This window comes from Lipotes vexillifer, unplaced genomic scaffold, assembly GCF_000442215.2.
Source record: "Lipotes vexillifer unplaced genomic scaffold, Lipotes_vexillifer_v1.1 scaffold440, whole genome shotgun sequence".
Lineage (NCBI taxonomy): Eukaryota > Metazoa > Chordata > Mammalia > Artiodactyla > Lipotidae > Lipotes > Lipotes vexillifer.
The window spans coordinates 1,270,697-1,291,170 of NW_006778543.1; the positions used below are offsets into that span (position 1 = coordinate 1,270,697).

Consider the following 20,474-nt stretch of genomic DNA (forward strand, 5'->3'; position numbering starts at 1 on the left):
TGTATATATATATATATATATATATATATATATATATATATATACACCATGTCTTCTTTATCCATGGTTGCTTCCATGTCTTGGCTATTCTAAATAGTGCTGCTATGAATGTTTGGGTGCATGTATCTTTTCAAATTAGAGTTTTCTCTGGATATATATTGTAGTTTGTATCTGCTAATCCCAAACTCCTAATTTATCCCTCCCCCCTTCCCTTTTGGTAATAATAAGTTTGTTTTCTATGTCTATGAGTCTGTTTCTGTTTTGTAAATAAGCTCATTTGTAAACTTTTTAAATTGTGGAGTAATATTTCATTGTATATATACACCACATCTTCTTTATTCATTCATCTGTTGATGGACACTTAGGTTGCTTCCAAGTCTTGGCAATTATAAATAATGCTGCTATGAACATTGGGGTGCATTTATCTTTTTGAATTATGTTTTTCTCCAGATATATGCCCAAGAGTGGGATTGCTGGATCATATGGTAAGTCTATTTTTAGTTTTTTAAGGAACCTCCATACTGATTTCCACAGTGGCTGCACCAACTTACATCCCCACCAACAGTGTAGGAGGGTTCCTTTTTCAAGGATGTATATTTTAATCCCTACGATAATTACTAAAAAATTGCAAAGAGAAAGGGCTACAAGATTAATTGATAAATTATAATGACATTCTTTTTTAAAAATTCAAGTAATCCACAGGAGGGCAGAAAAGGAAGGAAAGAATAAAAAAAGGTGGGGAAAAAAACCCAAATAAAAAAGTGGCAATTTCACTAGGAAAGACCAGGTGCTAGCCCACAAAACAAGTCTCAATAAAATTAAAATAACTGAAATCATATAGAGTGTGTTCTCCATGTATAAGCCATACCATAATGACATTAAGTTAAAAATTAATAAATATCTAGGAAATCACAAATATCTGGAAGTACAGTCTACTCCTAAACAATTCATGGGTCAAAGAAGTAATCACAAAGAAAATTAGAAAATATTTCAAACTGTGTGATAATGAAAGATAACTTTTGAAAATTTGTGTGATACAGCTAAAGCAGAGCTTTGAGAAAAATTTATAAACACATTTTTCAGTGTTTATATTATAAAAAAGAAAGGTCTAAAATCAATGATAAGAACCTAGAAAAAGAAGAGTAAAGCAAACCCCAAGTAAATAGAAGTTAATATTTCATAAATATTCCTTCTCCTTTTTCCAGTGGGCATAAGGAAACTTTTGGGGGTACTGAGAATGTTCTGATTTTGATTGTAGTGGTGGTTTCACCAGTGTATAAATTTGTTAAATCCTTAAAATGTATTTTTTAAATGCATGCAATTTATTTTACTTAAATCGTATCTCAACAAAGTTGATTTAAAAACAAAGGAGTCCTGAGGCAGCAGTGCCTCTTGTAAATTTAGGGAATAGCAGGGGAACCTGGGTGAGGGGGTGGGGAGGGGATGAAGATTGTATAAGGTCTTATGGGCCTTGATAAGGACTTTGAGGCTGTGGACACAGAAAAATTAAGATCAATAAGACAAAGAGCATTGCTCACCACCCAGCTCTATATGGGTAAAGTCATAACCCACTGCCACTGACCACTGCCAGTGCACCCGGAAAGGAATTCAGGATGAAAAACAAGATGAGGCATTCTATGCTTTGGATGAGCAGGCCCTTAGATAGATGCATATCTCAGTAAGAATTTCAGTGATGCTAGATTATTGCATCTTCCCATACACAGAAAAGCAGTAAAATCAATAACTTGAGATATCTATTCTTTGTCATCAACAGTCATCTTTTACCAAGATGTATGGTTGATTGAACATATTTCCTAGCCAAAAATCGTGTATAAGCTGGTTTTTCCCCTACCTCTTCAGAGTTGCATGGTTGTCTCCCAGGCTCTAGTTCTCATTAAGATCCTGAATAAAACTGAAATTCACAGCTCTTTCATTGTGTATTTTTCTTTAAGTTGTCAGAATTTATTCTGAAAGTGATCAGAATCCTTTGATGGATTTTGAACAGAGGAATGCTGTGATCTGACTTACGTTATTGCAAGGACTGCAGAAGATAAGATATACAGGATACACACCTGAGTGCTTGACTCAGTAAGTATTTAATAGATATTTCTTCTCTTTTCTAAGGCAATGGAGAACAAAACGGCAAAGCAGGCTACTCTGTGAAACATGAAACACTACCACCATCTAGTGGGGAAAATCCTGTTCTATAAGCAAAGCCTAAAAAGTTTAAGAAAGAATATGGAGTTAAAATCTAAACTACTGTATTTCCCACAGAATGAAATAAATCTTGCTGTGAATCAGCACTTCCTTACCTGAAGTGATTTTAAGTAAATACAAGGTAATGTGGTTTCCAAGACTCTATTCTGTTTTTCCTACCATGTGCAATTCTTTCCTCCAGGGAGGTATTTCTTTCAAGTCTTCCACCTCCACTGTTTGGTGAGATTTCATCTTTAGTCCAGTTTTTAGTTGTACATAACACTCTTGCTGGGTGATCTTGTTACCAAACCGAACTTGGGTCTGCTTGCCTGATGTGCAGCAAAGCCAATCTACTGACACCAGGTTGTGGTGAAGAAAAGTAAAACCAAGCAGGACCCTGTGGGACTCCTGGGCACAGAAGCCTTTCAAACAGTTGCTAATCAGGGAAGGGAAGAGATGCAGAGACAAGGGAGGAAAGCCAAGAAACAATAGTGCAGCTTTGGGGCAGGATCCTGGTTCCCCTTCAAGGGAATACACACAACAATATCTTTGAGCTCTTTTATAGAACTAAAACCCCCAACAAATGGAAGATGTTAGCATTCTTCATTCCAGAGAAGGTCACAGTTTGATATCCTCGAGAAGCTCATCTGGAGAACAACTGAGGCCAGATTAAAGGAGTGCAGGCCCTGCAGACACCATGATCCTTATCAGCAACTCCGCCCTCGAGCCACTGCTATAAAACTCCTCACCAAATCCTCCCAGGTTGGGACACACAGTTTTTCAGGGCACGAGCCCACTGTGTCCCCCTTTGCCTGGCAAAGCAATAATGCTATTCTTTTCTACCTCACCCAAAACTCTGTCTCTGAGATTCTATTTGGCACCAGTGCACAGAGGCCGAGTTTTCATCAAAAGTACAGCTTTATTGCAAGGTGCTCAACATGGCGCTAAACAAGGAGAACAGGCAGCTCATGCTCAAATGACCAAAATCCCTGACGGCTTTTCAGGAAATGGTTTTTAAAGACAGTGTGAGGAAGAGAGTCATAGGATGTGTAATCAGCTCACATACAACTCTTCTGATTGGGTGGTGGCGGGGTAACTAGGTGATATTTCAGGAATCAACAATATCAACCTTCTTGTTCCAACTGGTCTGGGGTCTATGTGCTGGTTGGTGGTCAGCAGTTAACTCCTTTCACCTGATGGGGATTTTAGTATCGGCAAAACAACTCAAGGCTATGGTTCAGGATATTTTCTGTAGCCCCTGAGGAGGAACTAAAGGTCCTTGATTTTGTTTTATGGCTAAACTATTGTTATTTTGTCTTGCTTGACTGTTTTCCTTTGTTTCTGTATTATCTCACTTCTCTGATTAACTTTGCTCTTTGGAACTAGGGAAAGGCCTAGGAGGCTAAAGTTCATCTATAAACGAGAAGAGGGGATGGGGGGGGGGTCTGTCCTTGGAAAGGTCCCACAGGGTCCTGCTCAGCTCCCATCTCATTCACAGGCACCCTTGTAATTACCATATATGTGCATTTAAAAGCTTTATCTTTTAGCTCCTGGCCAAACCTTTTTTCAAACTCCAAGTTCTAGATCCTCACATGTATATTCTCATAGCAACTCAATCTCCAAGTAACAAATCCAGAACTCATCTGACTCCAAACCTATTCCTACCCTTCCTACAATATGTTGTAAATGAGGGGATGCAGTTGCTCATGCAGGAATCTAATTCATCCTTCATTCTTTTCCCTCTCTTACTCTCCATGTCTAATCAAGTAGCCACTGTTGTCCTTTCAATCTCAAAAATTATTTCTCAAGTCCAGACACCCTCATCAATCATTTAAGATCTTACTAGTCTCCTTCTACACTTGTCTCCCTTCAATCTGTGCCAGGAACTCTTTTTCTCCCTTTTCCCTCCCTTCCTCACTCATGTATGATTTATTACCTGTCCATTGAAGTTATTTGTCTGTATGTCAGGTTTTTGTTTGTTTGTTTGCCACACCATGAGGCATGCAGTATCTCAGTTCCCTGACCAGGGATTGAACCCCTGCCCCCTGCAGTGGAAGTGCAGAGTCTTAACCACTGGACTGCCAGGAAAGTCTCCATACGTCAGGTTTTGTAATTCTGAGGAAAAATATTTAAAATATATTTTATCACACATGTTTAATGCATGTATATGCTCTCAGTGTTAAAATTTATACAGTAAAGAAAAACTAGAAATCCTTTTTGATGTCCCCCTGCACTCCCCTCCTTAGAGGTAAACATTATCACAACTCATTCATTTATTCACTCATTCAACTGTTCAGCAAATATATATGAAGATCCATTATGTGCTGGGCACTCTGCTTAATGATGACTGAAAACATATCCTAGTGAAGTTTATAGCTTACAGTCTTAGAGAAAAAAAAAAACCAACCAACCAAACAAAAAAACCCCACATTAAGTAATTACACAAATGTAAAATTACAACTTACTTAAAATCTAGGCATGAGAGGTACCTTTGGCATGAGATATATATTTGATAGGCTTGACCTGATCAGGGAGGTCAGAGAAAGATTTCTGAGAAGTGACTATTGACCCAGAGTTGAATGATCCAGTGTAGTGGCCACTAGCCACCTGTGATTATTTAAATTTAAATTAACTAAATTAAGTAGAATTTAAAATTCAGGGACTTCCCTGGTGGTCCAGTGGGTAAGACTCCGAGCTCCCAATGCAGGGGACCTGGGTTCGATCCCTGGTCAGGGAACTAGATCCCACATGCATGCTGCAACTAAGGGCCTGCATGCCGCAAATAAAGATCCTGCATGCCGCAACGAAGATCCTGCATGTCACAACTAAGACCCAGGGCAGCCAAATAAATACATAAATACGTATTAAAAATAAAATAAAATGCAGTTCCTCACTCACATTATCCACATTCCAAGCAGTCAAAAGCCACCTGTGGTTAGTAGCTACCAAATTGGACTGTGCAGATATAAAACATTTCCAACATCTCAGACAGTGCTCAACAAGGACTCTGTGCTTTCACTGTGAGGGCCCGGGTTCAGTCCCTGGTCAGGGAATTAATATCCCACAAGCCTCATGGCAAAAAAGTAAAATAAAAGACACGTGCTCAGCAAGAGAAGAACATGCCAGACAAACAGAGGCCCAAATGGTGGGAGGCACCAAAAGATCTATTGTAAGCCTGTGTGCCTGATGTTAGGAGGAAGCCTTGAAGAGGAAGAGGGAAGCAGCAGTAGATGAGGCGGGATATAGACCTTCCAAATCGCCAGAGGGAAAAAAAAATCAAACAAACAAACTCAGTTTAATGAGGGACAGTGAAAAAATAAGAAGCAACAAAACCAAAAATGTTTAATAAATAGAAAAAAAAAGAAAAGCAGTCAAATATTTATATTAGATCTAAATTTGCATACCGTGTATTTGAGCCTGTGTAGATCTGCTTGGGGGAAAATGCTACATTCAGCACAGCCTAAGATCTAGGTTTGGTAGATCTTATCTTGATGTATTAGAAGACACCTTAGAGAAAGCCGAGGGAGCACTTTACACATCCTGTAGTGGTGAGTTTGTCTCCCCAGGACACTGCAGGGCCTTGCCTACCTCAGGAAGGTGCTTTCCTCTTGATATGGGGTCTCAGCCCCTCACCTGCCACCCAGCCCAGACTAGGTACTCAACGAATGGATGGATCTAGTCTGAGCCATAGATTCCCAGATATGATGAGTGGTCCCCAGACCCGAAGAAGTGAGATGTACTGTGCAATTCTACCAGGACCTCACTCCCGGTCCAAGGTGTTTGCACAAACTCGGTGCGGTATTTTTCGAGCCGTAATAGACGAGACTGGAATCAGACTTTACTACCTCCTGGCTGTGCCACCTGGGGTAAGGAGCTTGCTTCCTCATTTGCAGAACGGTATTTAAAAGGGTCCACTTCACAGGGCTGTGGTGAAGGTTCATGAAATTATGCATGCAAAGTGCTTATTGCAAGACCCGCCACTGGCGGAAGACGCGACTATTTTGATGGCGAGGAAATGGGGGTACTGGCAGGAACAGGGCGGGGAGGAGGGCGGCGGAAGCGGTGGGGGAAGGTTCCACGTGGCGCCCGGCGGGGTAGCAGCTCAGCTCACGCCAGTTTCCGCCGAGAGCTCCCCGCGGAGGCCGGGTTTCCTTCCAGCAGCCGCTGCTCGGCCTGGGGTGACCCGGCAGTCCTCGGCGGGGCACGAGTCCGGGAAGCTTTCGGACTCCGCCCCGGAAACACGCCCCCAGCCGCCTAGGCGCGCTTTTAAAACAGGCTCTGTTCTATTTTTTGTTTCGCCGGGTCGCGGCCGCCCGGGGAGCTTCATTCTCCTGTCTTAGACCTGCGGCCCCTCGCGCACCGCGGGACGCCCCCCGACCCCGCGCAGCGATGAGGAGGACCCGCGACGAGGTGGACGCGACCCTGCAGATCGCTAAGCTGAACGCGGCCGAGCTGCTGCCCACCGTGCACTGCCTGGGCTTCGGCCCCGGGGCCTGCGCAGCCGCCGGCGACTTCTGCCTGCTCGAGTTGGAGCCCGCGCTGTGCCAGCAGCTTGAGGCAGGACGCAGGTGAGCCGGGGCCGGGACGTGCCGCCTCCAGCCTCGTGCCATCCACCTTCTTTTTCCTGCGCAGAAACACAGGATGGGGAAACTGGGCCAGAGAGGTGCATTGATTTGACCAGGTCCCTCGCAGCAGGCCGGTGACCTGATCCCCAGCTGGCTGCCTTTTCCCGAGGAGTCCGCGCCACAGTTAATCCGTCCAGTTAGCTGGACTAGTCCGGCTGGTCTTGGAGGCCTCTGTCTGCGGAAACAAGTCCGGAAATAGAACCTCGGGGAAGTTTTGGAGATGTTAACAGTGAGGCCAGGCACTACACAGAACGCTTTGCCATTCTATCTTAAAGTCCAAGGGTAATATCCAGTATTTATGGAGTTCCTCTTGCCTGCTACTTTATTTTACTCAGTAGATAGGACTGGGGGAGAATGAGTGTAAAGCTGTTTTTACAGACTTGGTAATTGTGGAAGGCCCTCAAAAAACAAACTTGCTTGGGGTTACTCATTGGGGATCGGAAGCTGTTTTCTAATTCTAGGTCAGCTACACAATTGCTGCAAGACCATGGGTTGAAAAACAGAGGAGGGCTTCCCTGGTGGCGCAGTGGTTGAGAGTCCGCCTGCCAATGCAGGGGACGCGGGGTCGTGCCCCGGTCCGGGAGGATCCCACATGCCGCGGAGCGGCTGGGCCCGTGAGCCATGGCCGCTGGGCCTGCGCGTCCGGAGCCTGTGCTCTGCAACGCTGGAGGCCACTGCAGTGAGAGGCCCGCGTACCGCAAAAACAAAACAAAACAAAACAAAAACAGAGGGGAAGTCCATTCTCAACTTTGTGCAGCCCCTGAAAATGAGGGAAATGAGTTAGGGGTTCTGGTTTAATTCTGTTCTGCTCCGGTTTTCCTCCCACACCTGTATTTTATTAGGTATCGTTTGTTCTCTTTTATGCTTTTTTAATTGAATCTTTCAGGCTTTCACTTTGCCTACTTTACTCATCTAACCGTGTTACAGTTAACTGGCCAGTCTTCAGATGCTAGCAATAACGTATCTTTAAGGGAACTGAAGGAGAACGTCACTCATGGGTTTTCATCCCAGCTGAGTTGGCAGGAATTTGAGAAAAGACTTAAGGTGTGAGGACCTTCTTTGTCCAGTTACAGTTAATCTAGTTGGCAAAAACCAGAATGAAAATGTGTGTTTTAATTTTTTTTTGCATTTGTTTTAATTTTTTTTGTTTGTTTTAAACAAAATATTTGAAAGCAGGGATAGTGCTATGTGGAAATAAATGTTAAGAGTAGGTACTTGGGACTATTAAATGTTGTTAGCACCAAGAAGCTTTAAAAAACCTTTTATTTTCACTTAAGGATTAGTTTTTTGTTTTTTTTTTTTTTGCGGTACGCGGGCCTCTCACTGCTGTGGCCTCTCCCGTTGCGGAGCACAGGCTGCGGACGCGCAGGCTCAGCGGCCATGGCTCACGGGCCCAGCCGCTCCGCGGCATGTGGGATCATCCCGGACCGGGGCACAAACCCGTGTCCCCTGCATCTGCAGGCGGACCCTCAACCACTGCGCCACCAGGGAAGCCCCACGTCCTCACTTTTGACCTTCCCCTCTTCCTTCTTGCTTTTTTCCACCTGTGACCCTTTGTCAGAGACATCATTTAGTCTAGTTTGTAAACATACCATTTTCATATTTTTCATTCAACATTGCAGCTTTCTTTTCTCAGGGTCCCGATTTCTTTGCAGCATAGGTGATGATTAGGCCAGGTTGTGCTCCTTTGATTGTTAGGGGATACTAAGGCCAAAACAAGGACAACTCTTGGGTGGGTACCAGGACCAGCAGCATGGTCATCATCTGGGAGCTTATTAGTAATGCAGAGTCCTAGGTCCCATCCCAGGCATACTGCACCCTGACCTGCTTTTTAACAAGGTTCCCTAATGTGCCTACGCGTAAGTTTGAGAAGTATTGCTTCAGTAATTTTAGAAAGTTGTGAAATCTTGAGTGAAGCTTTTGGATGCTTTTCCCAGCAGTTTGCACAAAGATGCCACGTGGTAACATTTGGCCTCTTAGCCTCCTTGGATCTTTTTTGTCTGTGTGGAATTATTTTTCCTTAGTGAGGCCACCGGCTGCCCCTCTGGGTCTCAATTGGCCCAGGCCTTGCTCTGTGGAGCTCACGGGAGGGCTGTGAGAGCAGGGGCCAGACACAGCCTTAAGACTTAGCTTTAAATTCTGGAAGCCTAGGGGATTTTGGAACTCTTTATAATGAAGATGTCCATTGGTGTCTCAGTAAACCACGTATTTTCTTTTCCCACTTTCCTGCAGTCTTGTGATTCGTGGTGATAAGGATGAGAAGGCCGTTCTGTGCAGTAAAGACAAAACATATGACTTGAAAATAGCAGACACTTCCAATATGTTGCTTTTTATTCCTGGTTGTAAAACTCCAGACCAGATGAAGATGGAAGAGACGCGCTGTAACATTATTCACACTGAGGTACTGTCTCCTGATTTATGTGCGAATGACAACACATGTGCTAATCTTGCATTTAATTAAAAACTCGAGGTGTGGGACTTCCCTGGCGGACCAGTTGTTAAAATTCCGTGCTCCCAATACAGGGGGCAAGGGTTGGATCCCTGGTCGGGGGAACTAAGATCCTGCATGCCGCACAGCGTGGCCAAAAAACAAACAAACAAACTTGAGGTGTGAAATGTACAATCAGAGAATCTGAAAAGTTCTCTAATGAAATTTGAAATTTCTCAGCATTATTTTTGTTTGTTCGGAGTCACATAAAGTTGTCTTTATTATCCCAATCTGATTTTTAAGTCCCAGATAAGCTGACCATTTTCTGTAACATAGAAAATTTGCTATTAGGTGACTCATTTTAAAAGTTTTACCATGGGGCTTCCCTGGTGGCGCAGTGATTGAGAGTCCGCCTGCCCATGCAAGGGACACGGGTTCGTGCCTCGGTCTGGGAAGATCCCACATGCCGTGGAGCGGCTGGGCCCGCATGCCGCGCAGGCTCATGGCTGCTGAGCCTGCGCGTCCGGAGTCTGTGCTCTGCAACGGGAGAGGCCACAACAGTGAGAGGCCCATGTACCGCAAAAAAAAAAAAAAAAAGTTTTACCAAGGATAGGTTTTGAAAGGATTCCCTCAACCATAACTAGTGCATTAGATGAGGCAGAGAAATTTGTTTCTGAGGGAAGTATGTTTTTCACCTTTGAAATTAGTTTAGTTCATTACTATTCATAGCCATGTATAACAAATTTTTAATTATTTTGGAGACTGCTGTTGGCAGATACCAAACCAAAGTCTCCATCCTGGCTGGATTGTTACATATATACAATCAAAGCACAGCCCTTAAATCTATTAAACTTTAGGCCAGCTACTTCCTAAAAACAGAATTGGAATAGAAATAAGGGAAAATACTGGGACATTTCAGTGATTCATATATGTTGCTAGAACAGAAGAGCTGCCAGTAAATATTGTATTTTGTTTTTTATAGGGTTGTGTCTTTCATTGTAATTAACTAGAAATATTGACAGTTCATCCTTTTGGAAAAGGTGTTATTTTTCTTATCATGTAGCTGTTTTGTAGGTGTTTTGGTGACGGTATAACAACACCTGTGAGTATCTTTGAGCTCTTATGGGAATTCTGTGTTCTGAGACTGAGTAAAACTTAACAAAGCTCTACTAACCAGAGTTTTTAAATCTGTGGTTGCGCTTTAGATGCCTAAAAAGGCTGGGTAGGGAATGCACGTGAGCAAAGCAGATTGGTGTTGATAAATGGTAGTGGATACCCAGTCTCAGGAGTAGTAGGGAATGGGGGATCTATGGCAGATTGGAGCACATGAGCCCCAAGTAAGTGGATGAGCACTTCTTGGCCTTGTGGGAAAGCAGGCCCAGCATTGCCAGATCTTCTGATTTCCTTTGTCCAAGTGAAGCTTAAAATTTAGATTTTGGGGGGGCAACATCTTATTTTTCAATGTTGGCAACTAATGAAAACTCTATACTAAACCTCCCTTTTTCCCCAACACAAAAGTACACACCAACATCTGTGCATTGGATACAGCCAGCAGACTGCCAATTTGTGAACTGTGGATGAAATCAATCTTTGTGTTTTGGTCCTTAAACTTTTCTTAGATTCAGCAGCATCTCCATTAGGCTCTGGACCTTGTCTTTTCAATCAAGGCTTCTACTAGTTTTAGAGTAGATGCATTCCCTGACCTTCCATGTTAGAGCTGGAAGGAGACAATCCATTTCTGCCTTTTTCCCTTCTTTCATGTGAAACAGTTATTGGGCACCTACTAAGTGCTAGACATTGGGCAAATCCTGGAGATACAGAGAGAGATAAGAAATATTTATCCATCATTTAGTCACTGTCACCTGGATTTCTCTAAGTGATAAGCCTCTCACTGTTTCACAAGTCCATAAGGAATTAGTTGCAATTCTAACTAGTGGGAAGTTCTTGTATTGAATAGGAGTCTTTCTTCCTTAACATCATGAGCAACACAGAACAAGGGTTCCCCCCCTTCCCTTTATCATATATTAATTGTTTGAAGACTGTGATAATGCTTTTTCTTTATTTTCTGTTTGTCAGCCTAAAGATATTCTGCTTTTGCGTTTCTTCCTGGTTTGCAGAATTCTCACCATCCTGGTCATTCTTTTCTGGGCATACTCTAGTTTCCAGCGTATACTTGAGATATGGAGCTTAATTATCCATTCTCACTATGTTGGCAGTCTCTTCTTAACTGGGGATTGAAAAGATGTTACCTGAAGATACCCATCCATCTGCTTGAGATGGCTGGATGGGGGCCTTCTCAACAGAAAGCAGAATACTTTGGCTCCCTTTTCTTGCTGCTTGTGGAGGGCAGATGGGTTGGTTGAAATTTTATATGAAGATTTCTTTGAGAATGGCCCCTAAATGATTATGATGTATTTGTAATTTCTAGATCTTTGGTTTTTCTAATAATTACTGGGAAGTAAGAAGATGTAGACCTAAATTAAAGAAGCTAAAGAAACTTTTGATGGAAAATACCTATGAAGGACCTGACAGTCAAAAAGAAAAGGATTCAAATCACTCAAAAGTAAGACTAGTATTTTCATTTTTTAATTTGGATTTTAAGAAATAGAGCTATAGAGACACTTAATGCTGACTTTTTTTTAAAGTTCATATTATGAAAATTTCAAACATACCCCAAAACAGAAAGATCTCCATATATTCATCACTCTCTTGAACATCTGTCAATATTTTGTCAATCTCATTTATTCTTTCCGCCTGCTGCCTTCCACCTTTTTTGTTTTTTGTCTTTTTCTGGAGTATTTTAAAGCAAGTCCTAGATATCATGGTGACATTTATGTAGCTGAAAGCTTCTCATGTTCCTAACTAAGAAATAATAGTTTTTTAGAGGTTAAAATAATTTATTTAATTAAAAGTTATAATTAGGGGCTCTTGAGAAAAGACATTATGAAAATGGAAAGTCAGAATGGACTAATTCCTGGAAGTATGGAAAAATATTTATAAACCAGGTAAAAAAAAATTTAAGTTTTAAATGTAGTTCAAAGTTATAGAACTCTCCTGGTATTCTGAAGACCATATTTGTATTAGAAGTTTGACTGATTGATTGAATTTTTTTCTTTGTAACAGCTTTATTGAGATATAATTCATATACCAAGCAATTTACTCATTTTAAAGTATATAATTCAACGGTTTTTAGTACATTAACAGAGTTGTGCAATCATCACAACAATGAAGTTTAGAATATTTTCACCACCCCCAAAAGAAACCCTGTACCCCTTAGCTGTTAATTTCTAATCCTACCTTTCCCTCCTCCTCTCTCCCACCTCAACCCTAGGCAGCCACTAATCTACTTTCTGTCTCTATTGATTTGCCTCTTCTGGACCTTTCATATGAATAGAATCAATAAGTGGCCTTTTCCAACAGGCTTCTTTGACTTAGCATGCTGTTTTCAAGGTTCATTCATGTTGTAGCATGCATCAGTAGTTCATTCCTTTTTATTGCTGAATAGTACCCCATCTTATGGATATACCATAGTTTATTCATCCATTCATCAGTTGATGGACATTTGGGTAGTTTCTACTTTTTGAATATTATTGGTTATTTAATAATTATGGATATCACTGTTGTGAATATTCATGTACAAGTTTCTAGGGAACCTATGTTTTCATTTTTCTTGGATATATATATATATATACATATATATATATACACACACACACACACACACATACCTAAGAGTGAAACTGATGGGCCCTGTGCTTACTCTGTATAACCTTTTGGGGAACTCCCAGACTGTTTTCCAAAGTGGCTGCACTATTTGACATTTCCATTGTATGAGGGTTCCAGTTTTTCCACATCCTAGACAACAATTGTTTCTATCTGTCTTTTCTGTATCCATCCTAATGGGTTTGAAGTGGTATCACTGTGGTTTTGATGTGCATTTCCCTAATGACTAATAATGTTGAACATGTTTTCATGTGCTTGTTGACTATTTCTGTATCTTTGGAGAATGCCTGTATAGAAACCCCTTTGCCCAATTTTTAATTGGGTTATTTATCTATTTATTACTAAATTGTAGGAGAGTTCTTTATACAATTAAATACAAGCTCCTTGACAGATATATGATATGCAGATATTTTCTCCTATTTTATGAGTTGTCTTTTCTTGATCTTTTAAAATTGTGGTAAACAAACAGAACATAAAATTTACCACTTTAACCATTTTGACCTGTACTGCAGCTCTGTGGCATTACATACATTCACATTGCTCTGCAACTATCACCAGTATCCATCTACAGAAAATTTGCATCTTCCCAACCTGAAACTCTCTACCTATTAAACACTAACTCCCCAGTTTTCCCTGCCTCTCACCCTCCGGCAACCACTATCCACTTTATGTCTCTGTGAATTTGTCTATGCCAAATCTCCCATGTAAGTGGAGTCATACAGTATTTGTCCTTTTGTGTTGATGATGTTTTGAAATTCACAAGTTTTCATTTTGATGAAGTCCACATTATCTGTCTTTTCTTTTGTTGCTTGTGTTTTTGGCATCATATCTAAAACCAGTGCCACATCCAACATCACAAAGAGTTATCCTCTGTTTTCTTCTAAGAATCCACTGATTTTATGTAGTAATCATTACAGATTAACAAAAGAAATTAAACTAGGGTACCTTGCCTTAATCTCTTCTATGTATTTATTCAGTAAGTCTAAAAAAATTCTTTGGCCTTAAAATGTGCTTGCTTTTTTTTTTTTCTCCTGTTTTCTTGTTTCAGTATACAACTGAAGATTTGCTTGATCAAATTCAGGCAAGTGAGGAAGAAATAATGGCCCAGTTACAAGTTCTAAATGCCTGTGAGATTGGAGGTAGCATGACTTACTATTATTAATAATGATGGAATTGGGCATCATATGAGAGACATTTTTGGACATCTTCACCTGTTTATTGCTGTTCCATGCTATTTATTTAACCTTCTTTTGGGCTCAGAGATGATATTTGTATTTTGGGGTGTGGGGTAGAGACTATGTGTGATCACCTTTACAGTCTCTGACCAGTGACTTTTTCTACTCCTTACAGGCCTTTTTCTTTGGACTGAGTGGTAATAGAAGAACCATATTAGATCAGGAAAGGTCTTAGATATCAGGTAGTCTAATCCCTTCATTGTTTTCAATAGGTGAGGAAACTAAGGCCTAGGAAGGGAAACGGACCTGTCCAGGGTTCCATGTTGAGTTAGTGACAGGATAAGGCATAAAACCCAGGTACTTGAACTCCTGGTTCAGAATTAACTCACTGTATTTCCAAATTGCTTGGAAGATGTGTTTCTTCTTGTGATAACTCAACATACTTTTAAATGTGTTAAGTAGTTTATGTTAGAAACCTGTATAAAAGTTGTAGTGGTATGTGTTGGTCTCGGGTTGATGGAGAAGCCCAGCACTATCTTGTATTTTGATTATCTCCTGGTCTGGAGTGGTAGAGTAGGAGCTATTTTTTTTTTTGGCATCTGGGCCTGAAGTAATACTTGAGTAGATGTTTGTGTGCATTTATCAGCCCTCTTTTTTTTTTTTTTTTTTTTTTTTGTGGTACGCGGGCCTCTCACTGTTGTGGCCTCTCTGGTTGCGGAGCACAGGCTCCGGATGCACAGGCCCAGCGGCCATGGCTCACGGGCCCAGCCGCTCCGCGGCATGTGGGATCTTCCCGGACCAGGGCACGAACCCGTGTCCCCTGCATCAGCAGGTGGACTCTCAACCACTGCGCCACGAGGGAAGCCCTTTTTCAGCCCTCTTAAGCTTGCCCAGAGAAGCAGCTTAATTCTGCACCCATGTGTTAGGAAGGAGGAAATTGGCATGGTTTGGTGGATGCACTCCTAAATCTTCTAAGCAAGATTAGCTTTTGTGAGACTGTAACTCTCAAATGTGGTGATTCTGCTGAGTGAAGCAGCTGCAGATGACTTTATAACTAACTGGAAACACTTAGCTCTTTGTTGTGGCTCCTTGAGACACATTTGGTCCTAAGCATCGGGCATAAAGTTTCTAATTGTGGATGCCTGCTGCTAATTACTATGGTATAGGGGGTACCATGAATGTTAAGGTTAAAAAAAAAAAAAAAAGAACCAATGGGCTTAATGCAGCCCTCTGTATTATTCACTTATTGCATGGGAATGGATAACATTTTGGGGGGTATGTGTGTGTGGGGATGCAAAGATTATTTTTTCCTAGTTTTCTTTTTCAGTTTTACATCACACATTCCATTTTTTAACATTGCCTTTATGTTTTCAGAGTGAGAATAGGAACATTCTCCCTTGGTGTGAGTGTACTTGATTTGGTGGGTGTGTATGTGATTTGTTTCTCCAGGGGTGGTGGTAGTGCTTTTGGTTATAAGATGGCATTTCATAGTCTTTCACAGGAATAGGGAAATGTGTCTTGAGGCTCAGCTTTTATTTTGCCACTGGTCCACATTGTACTTCTGAGTCTGTTATCTCTTAAATGAGCTAGACTTCTTTATGAGCATGAGAACACCTCTCCGAGATAGCTGAGATGAGGGTTGTAACCATGGCAGTGCCGCGTAGCAGAGATCACTGTGTGGGATATCCAACCTATGACCTTCACCTCATTTGTATGACGTTCTAATGAAATGACTGTACCAGCTACAGGTTTCCACATTTCCATTTAGAACGACAAGATTATTGTGAGATAATTGAGTATTAAAGCACTTGAAAAAAAATCAAAAGGTTAGTCATATGAAAAGTACTCTTTAAAAACCATCTGATCTCCCATAAGACACAATTTGTAATGATCAGCAGACAAGCATAAACAGAAGCATTGTTTATAAAGAAAGCTAAGACTTTTCATGTCTCTTTTTTGCAGTGGGCAAGAGTTTACTGCTGCTTTATCAGTCTATCAGCCAATTCATTTGTTTAAAATGTCCTTTGGTAAATATAACTTTTGGAATTTGTAGGTTATTGGAGGATTCTTGAATTTGATTATGAGATGAAACTTCTGAATCACATAACTCAGCTTGTGGATTCTGAATCTTGGTCTTTTAGTAAAGTTCCCTTGAATACATGCCTTCAGGAACTTGGACCATTAGAGACAGAGTAAGTATGTTATTCATTGTCCTTCCAGATTTCCTTAGGGGAAGAAAATTATTTTCAGGGTAGGACTAAACCCAGGGCATATTAGACTATTTATATTTTGATATCTTATAGAAATCTAAAGAATATACAACCAAGAAGGACTTGGGAATTTTGGTCATTGGGGTGAATAAATGTGTATCTTTTTTTTCTCTGCCATGAAAAATATAAAGGGATAATTTAAGCTATTTTATAATAAAGGTATGCTCATATAATTTGTGTAAAAATATTTAGCATGGGACCTGGTATATAGTAACTGTCCAGTGTATTTTAGTTAGTTTCTAATGTAAAGTTTTATACTTGGCAACCAAAATCCTTTAGTTATTTCAAATTTATATCTTAGTTTCTAGTTAGCAATGGTGTTTAAAAGATAATGTATAAATATGTGAAAAACTTTTCAAATAAGTGTTTAAAATTTTTCAGGGAAATGATTGGACACTGTCTTGAATGTTATGGAAAGAAATATACGGAGGAAGGTAAGATTGGGAAAGTATTTTAACGGGTATTTCAACTCTCATGTGTTAAAATTGGTATGCCTTTTTCAAGTGTCTTCCTGTTAACAATAAGAACTCCATAGGGTGATGGGAGATGAGTTGTGTATAAAAATGAGTAGTATAATTAACTGTCAGAGGACCATATGAAACTCTCTTTGATGCATTTTCCTTAGGTGAAGTTTATTTTGAATTGAGTGCGGATAAAGTCTGCAGAGCTACAGCAGAAATGCTACTTCAGAATGCAGTGAAATTCAATCTCGCTGAGTTTCAAGAAGTGTGGCAACAGAGTGTTCCTGAAGGAGTGATAACTAGGCTCGATCAGCTTAAGGTAAGGTAGCGAAGGTGATTACCTCCATAACTCAGCAGGTTACTAGGTGAAATGAAGCCTGTACTGGAACTGAATTTGGAGCCTGTTTATTTTCCTAGCCCCCCATTAGGAGTACATTCTACATCACAAAAATCCTTAAAAAACCCCCCAAAATCCCACTTTATTGCAGTGTAATTTACATATCACAGTTCACCCTTTTGAAAAGGGTGATTTGTAGTAAATTTAATGAGTTACCAGCTACCACAGGCTAGTTTTAGAACATTTGTCAACTCAGTGAGATCACTCAGGCCCATTTACAGTTAATCCTGGTTCCCACCTGGTGTATCTCATTTTGTTCCTTTTCTCTCCATTTCCATCAGCATTGTCTTAGCTGAAACTATCATGTTTGGCTCACAATAGCATCCCTAAGCAGGCCTTCTGTACTTTTAACTGCCCACCTCCAATCCATTCTCTGCGGTGCTACTAAAATGATCTCTCAAAAATGTCCGTCAGATTAGATGAACTTCTTGCTTAAATCACTTTAATAATTTCCCATTGCATTTAAGATATAAAATCCAGAGTATTATAATATAAAATAATATTTTACAATATAAAATATGTAAAATCTTGGTCTACAACGCCCTTCATACCATCCCCTGTAAGCTTCATCTCTTGATACTTTCTCTCCCGTCCACTGCATACCAACCTTCTTTCAGAGTTTTAAGATCATCAAGCTCTTTCCTACCTTAGGACTTTTACACAAAGCTTTTTGTCCTAGAATAAACTTCTCCCCAGTTTCACCTGGCCACCTCCTACACATCTTTGAGTCACTTCATCAAAGAGGCCTTCCTTTACTCTAAAAAAAAATACTTCCTGTTTTACTCTCCATGGCACCCTGGATTTCTCCTTCATGGTATTCTCACTTAGCTTCAGAAAAATGTTTTATTATGTGGTTCCCTGCTCTCCACTTTAATAGAATTTTTTTCACTGTTGCTTGCCAATATATAGCATACTGCCTGGCATGTAGTATATGCTCAATGAGAATTTATTAAATAAGTGAAAGTATTTGCTCAATATTTACAGAGTTCCTTTTATGTCTAAATACCTTGCTACATGCTGAGCAGAAAACATCACACAAGGTACCATCTAGGTCCTCAGCCTGGGGTCCGGCAATGGGGGTGCACATTACATGTATATATCTCTTCTGATAATGTAGAGTGATCTGTGCCATGGGAAAAGCATGCACAAGATGTTATGGGAGCAAATGAAGGGGCTTATCCATCTGACTGGTCAATCAGGGATGATTTTCTGAAGGAATGAATGTTTTAGCTGCCAAGTATGAAAGGATCATGTGTTACTCTAGATGGAAGGGCAGAGACAAGGTTTCAGGAAAGACAAGGTTCCAGGAGAGCATGGAGGGATAAAAACTGGGACACACAGTAGGGATGCATGACTGGAGAGAAGGGTGCTGGTGAGTTGTGAAGAACACTATGGACTGTACTAAGGAATTTCAACTCTATCTAGAAAGCTCTTTGGGGCCATTGAGTGGCATCAGTTAGAAATGCTACCTGATGAGTTTTGCCTTTTGGAAAGAACAGTATGACAGTAATGAGGATGGATTGATGGAAGGTTGGCTAGATTATGAAAAATTTAGGTTTCCAACACTTTACTCCTAACTAAGAGAGTATTGGCCAAAGAAATAGGTGATGGGGAAAGAATAGAGAAATGTTAAGGCCTTAAAATCTATATGATTTAGTGACCACTTAGATGTGGGCTTTGAGTAATGGAATCTAGGATGATGCCTTGGTTTCCTAGGATTAGCAGGATGAGAACAGGTTTGGATGACAAACACAATAAGTGCATATATAGGTTTGGATATAGAGGTCTGGTGCTTGGAAGAGGGATTTGAGTTGAAGATACTTGCTGATGACTGTAATACGTGTAAGTAAGTGGTGGTTGAAGTCACGGGTTTAGAGAGGTTACCTAGGACAGTGACGGTGAAACAAGTAGAGGGATGGGGTAGGGGGCCAGGGAACTACAACATCAAGTTAGGAGAAAAATAATGAGATCGTGATGCAGGCTTAAAGGCTTAGAGGAAGGAGTGATCAACACTAACAAAATAAACAGGTCTAGCGAGATGAATCCAAGAAAAGGGCCCACTGGATTTGGCAACGACAGGTCATCAGTGACCTTTAGAACTAGAGCCATCTCAAGAAATTGGTGGTAGTAAAAGCCAGATTACAGAAGGGAAAGTAAGTCACTGCTTAGAGGAGCTCTTTTATGAAAAAGGCTATTGTAAGTTTCTGGGTAGTTTGTGTAAGTTTCCTGTGGATGATGTTTTAAATACCTTGGGCTAAGCTAAACGTAAGGTAAATGAGTCATTTTTAAACATCAGACTATTACTTGAACTGTCCTTTTCCTCATTTCTTATAGGGTTTAGCCTTGGTGGATAGACACTCAAGACCAGAGATCATATTTTTGCTGAAAGTAGATGATTTGCCTGAGGATAATCAGGAACGTTTTAATAGTCTCTTCTCTCTGAGGGAGAAGTGGACAGAAGAAGATATTGCTCCATATATTGAGTAAGTAATTTCTTACAAATGGATTTTTTTTTGTTTTTTTTGCGGTATGCGGGCCCCTCACTGTTGTGGCCCCTCCTGCTGCAGAACACAGAGTCCGGACGCGCAGGCTCAGCGGCCACGGCTCACGGGCCCAGCCGCTCCGCGGCATGCGGAATCATCCCAGACCGGGGCACGAACCCGTGTCCCCTGCATCAGCAGGCGGACTCTCAACAACTGCGCCACCAGGGGAGCCCACAAATGGATTTTGACTGTTCTTATGATGAGTGGCCTAGGGTTTTAGATTATCAGAATTTTTTTTTTTTTTTTTTTTTTGAGTATTCCTGGAAGACACTGCTTCCTTCCAGACTTTCTCCGGTGGTGGCTGTCTTCTCTATCATTCTTCACAACTGCTGATCTGGGAGGTGGGGTATGTGTCATCTCCCTTCCTTACCACTGCTTCCAGGATCACCTCGTTGCTCTTCTCCGTGCAAACTGCAGCTCATAGAGGGACAGTCAACTATATACCCTCCTATGACTCTAAGGCAGGCACCCCTCTCTGATGGCCACCTTCTTTCTTTCCCACTCCCTTTACTTTAACATCCTGGTAGAAGCCAGACTGTGGAAGAACAAGTTTGCCCTGAAGCCACTGCTTGTGGAACCAACCTCAAAGCCACTAATAAACACTGCCACTTCCTCACTGCATCTCCCACCTCTCAGGGCCTCGCTCTTCTCTTTCC

General features: G+C 41.1%; 1 protein-coding gene across 1 annotated transcript in view; it reads left to right on the forward strand.

Annotated features, from left to right (window-relative positions):
* Positions 1 to 6,380: 6,380 nt before the first annotated feature.
* The window catches only part of DSCC1 (DNA replication and sister chromatid cohesion 1), a 16,712-nt gene continuing 2,618 nt past the window's right edge, over positions 6,381 to 20,474 (forward strand). The window contains exons 1-8 of the mRNA XM_007451667.1: positions 6,381 to 6,764; positions 9,054 to 9,222; positions 11,678 to 11,812; positions 14,021 to 14,111; positions 16,201 to 16,339; positions 16,799 to 16,851; positions 17,043 to 17,197; positions 19,610 to 19,758. Coding sequence (XP_007451729.1) covers positions 6,586 to 6,764; positions 9,054 to 9,222; positions 11,678 to 11,812; positions 14,021 to 14,111; positions 16,201 to 16,339; positions 16,799 to 16,851; positions 17,043 to 17,197; positions 19,610 to 19,758 — 1,070 coding nt within the window. The 5' untranslated portion in view covers positions 6,381 to 6,585. The remainder of the gene's footprint in view (positions 6,765 to 9,053; positions 9,223 to 11,677; positions 11,813 to 14,020; positions 14,112 to 16,200; positions 16,340 to 16,798; positions 16,852 to 17,042; positions 17,198 to 19,609; positions 19,759 to 20,474) is intronic.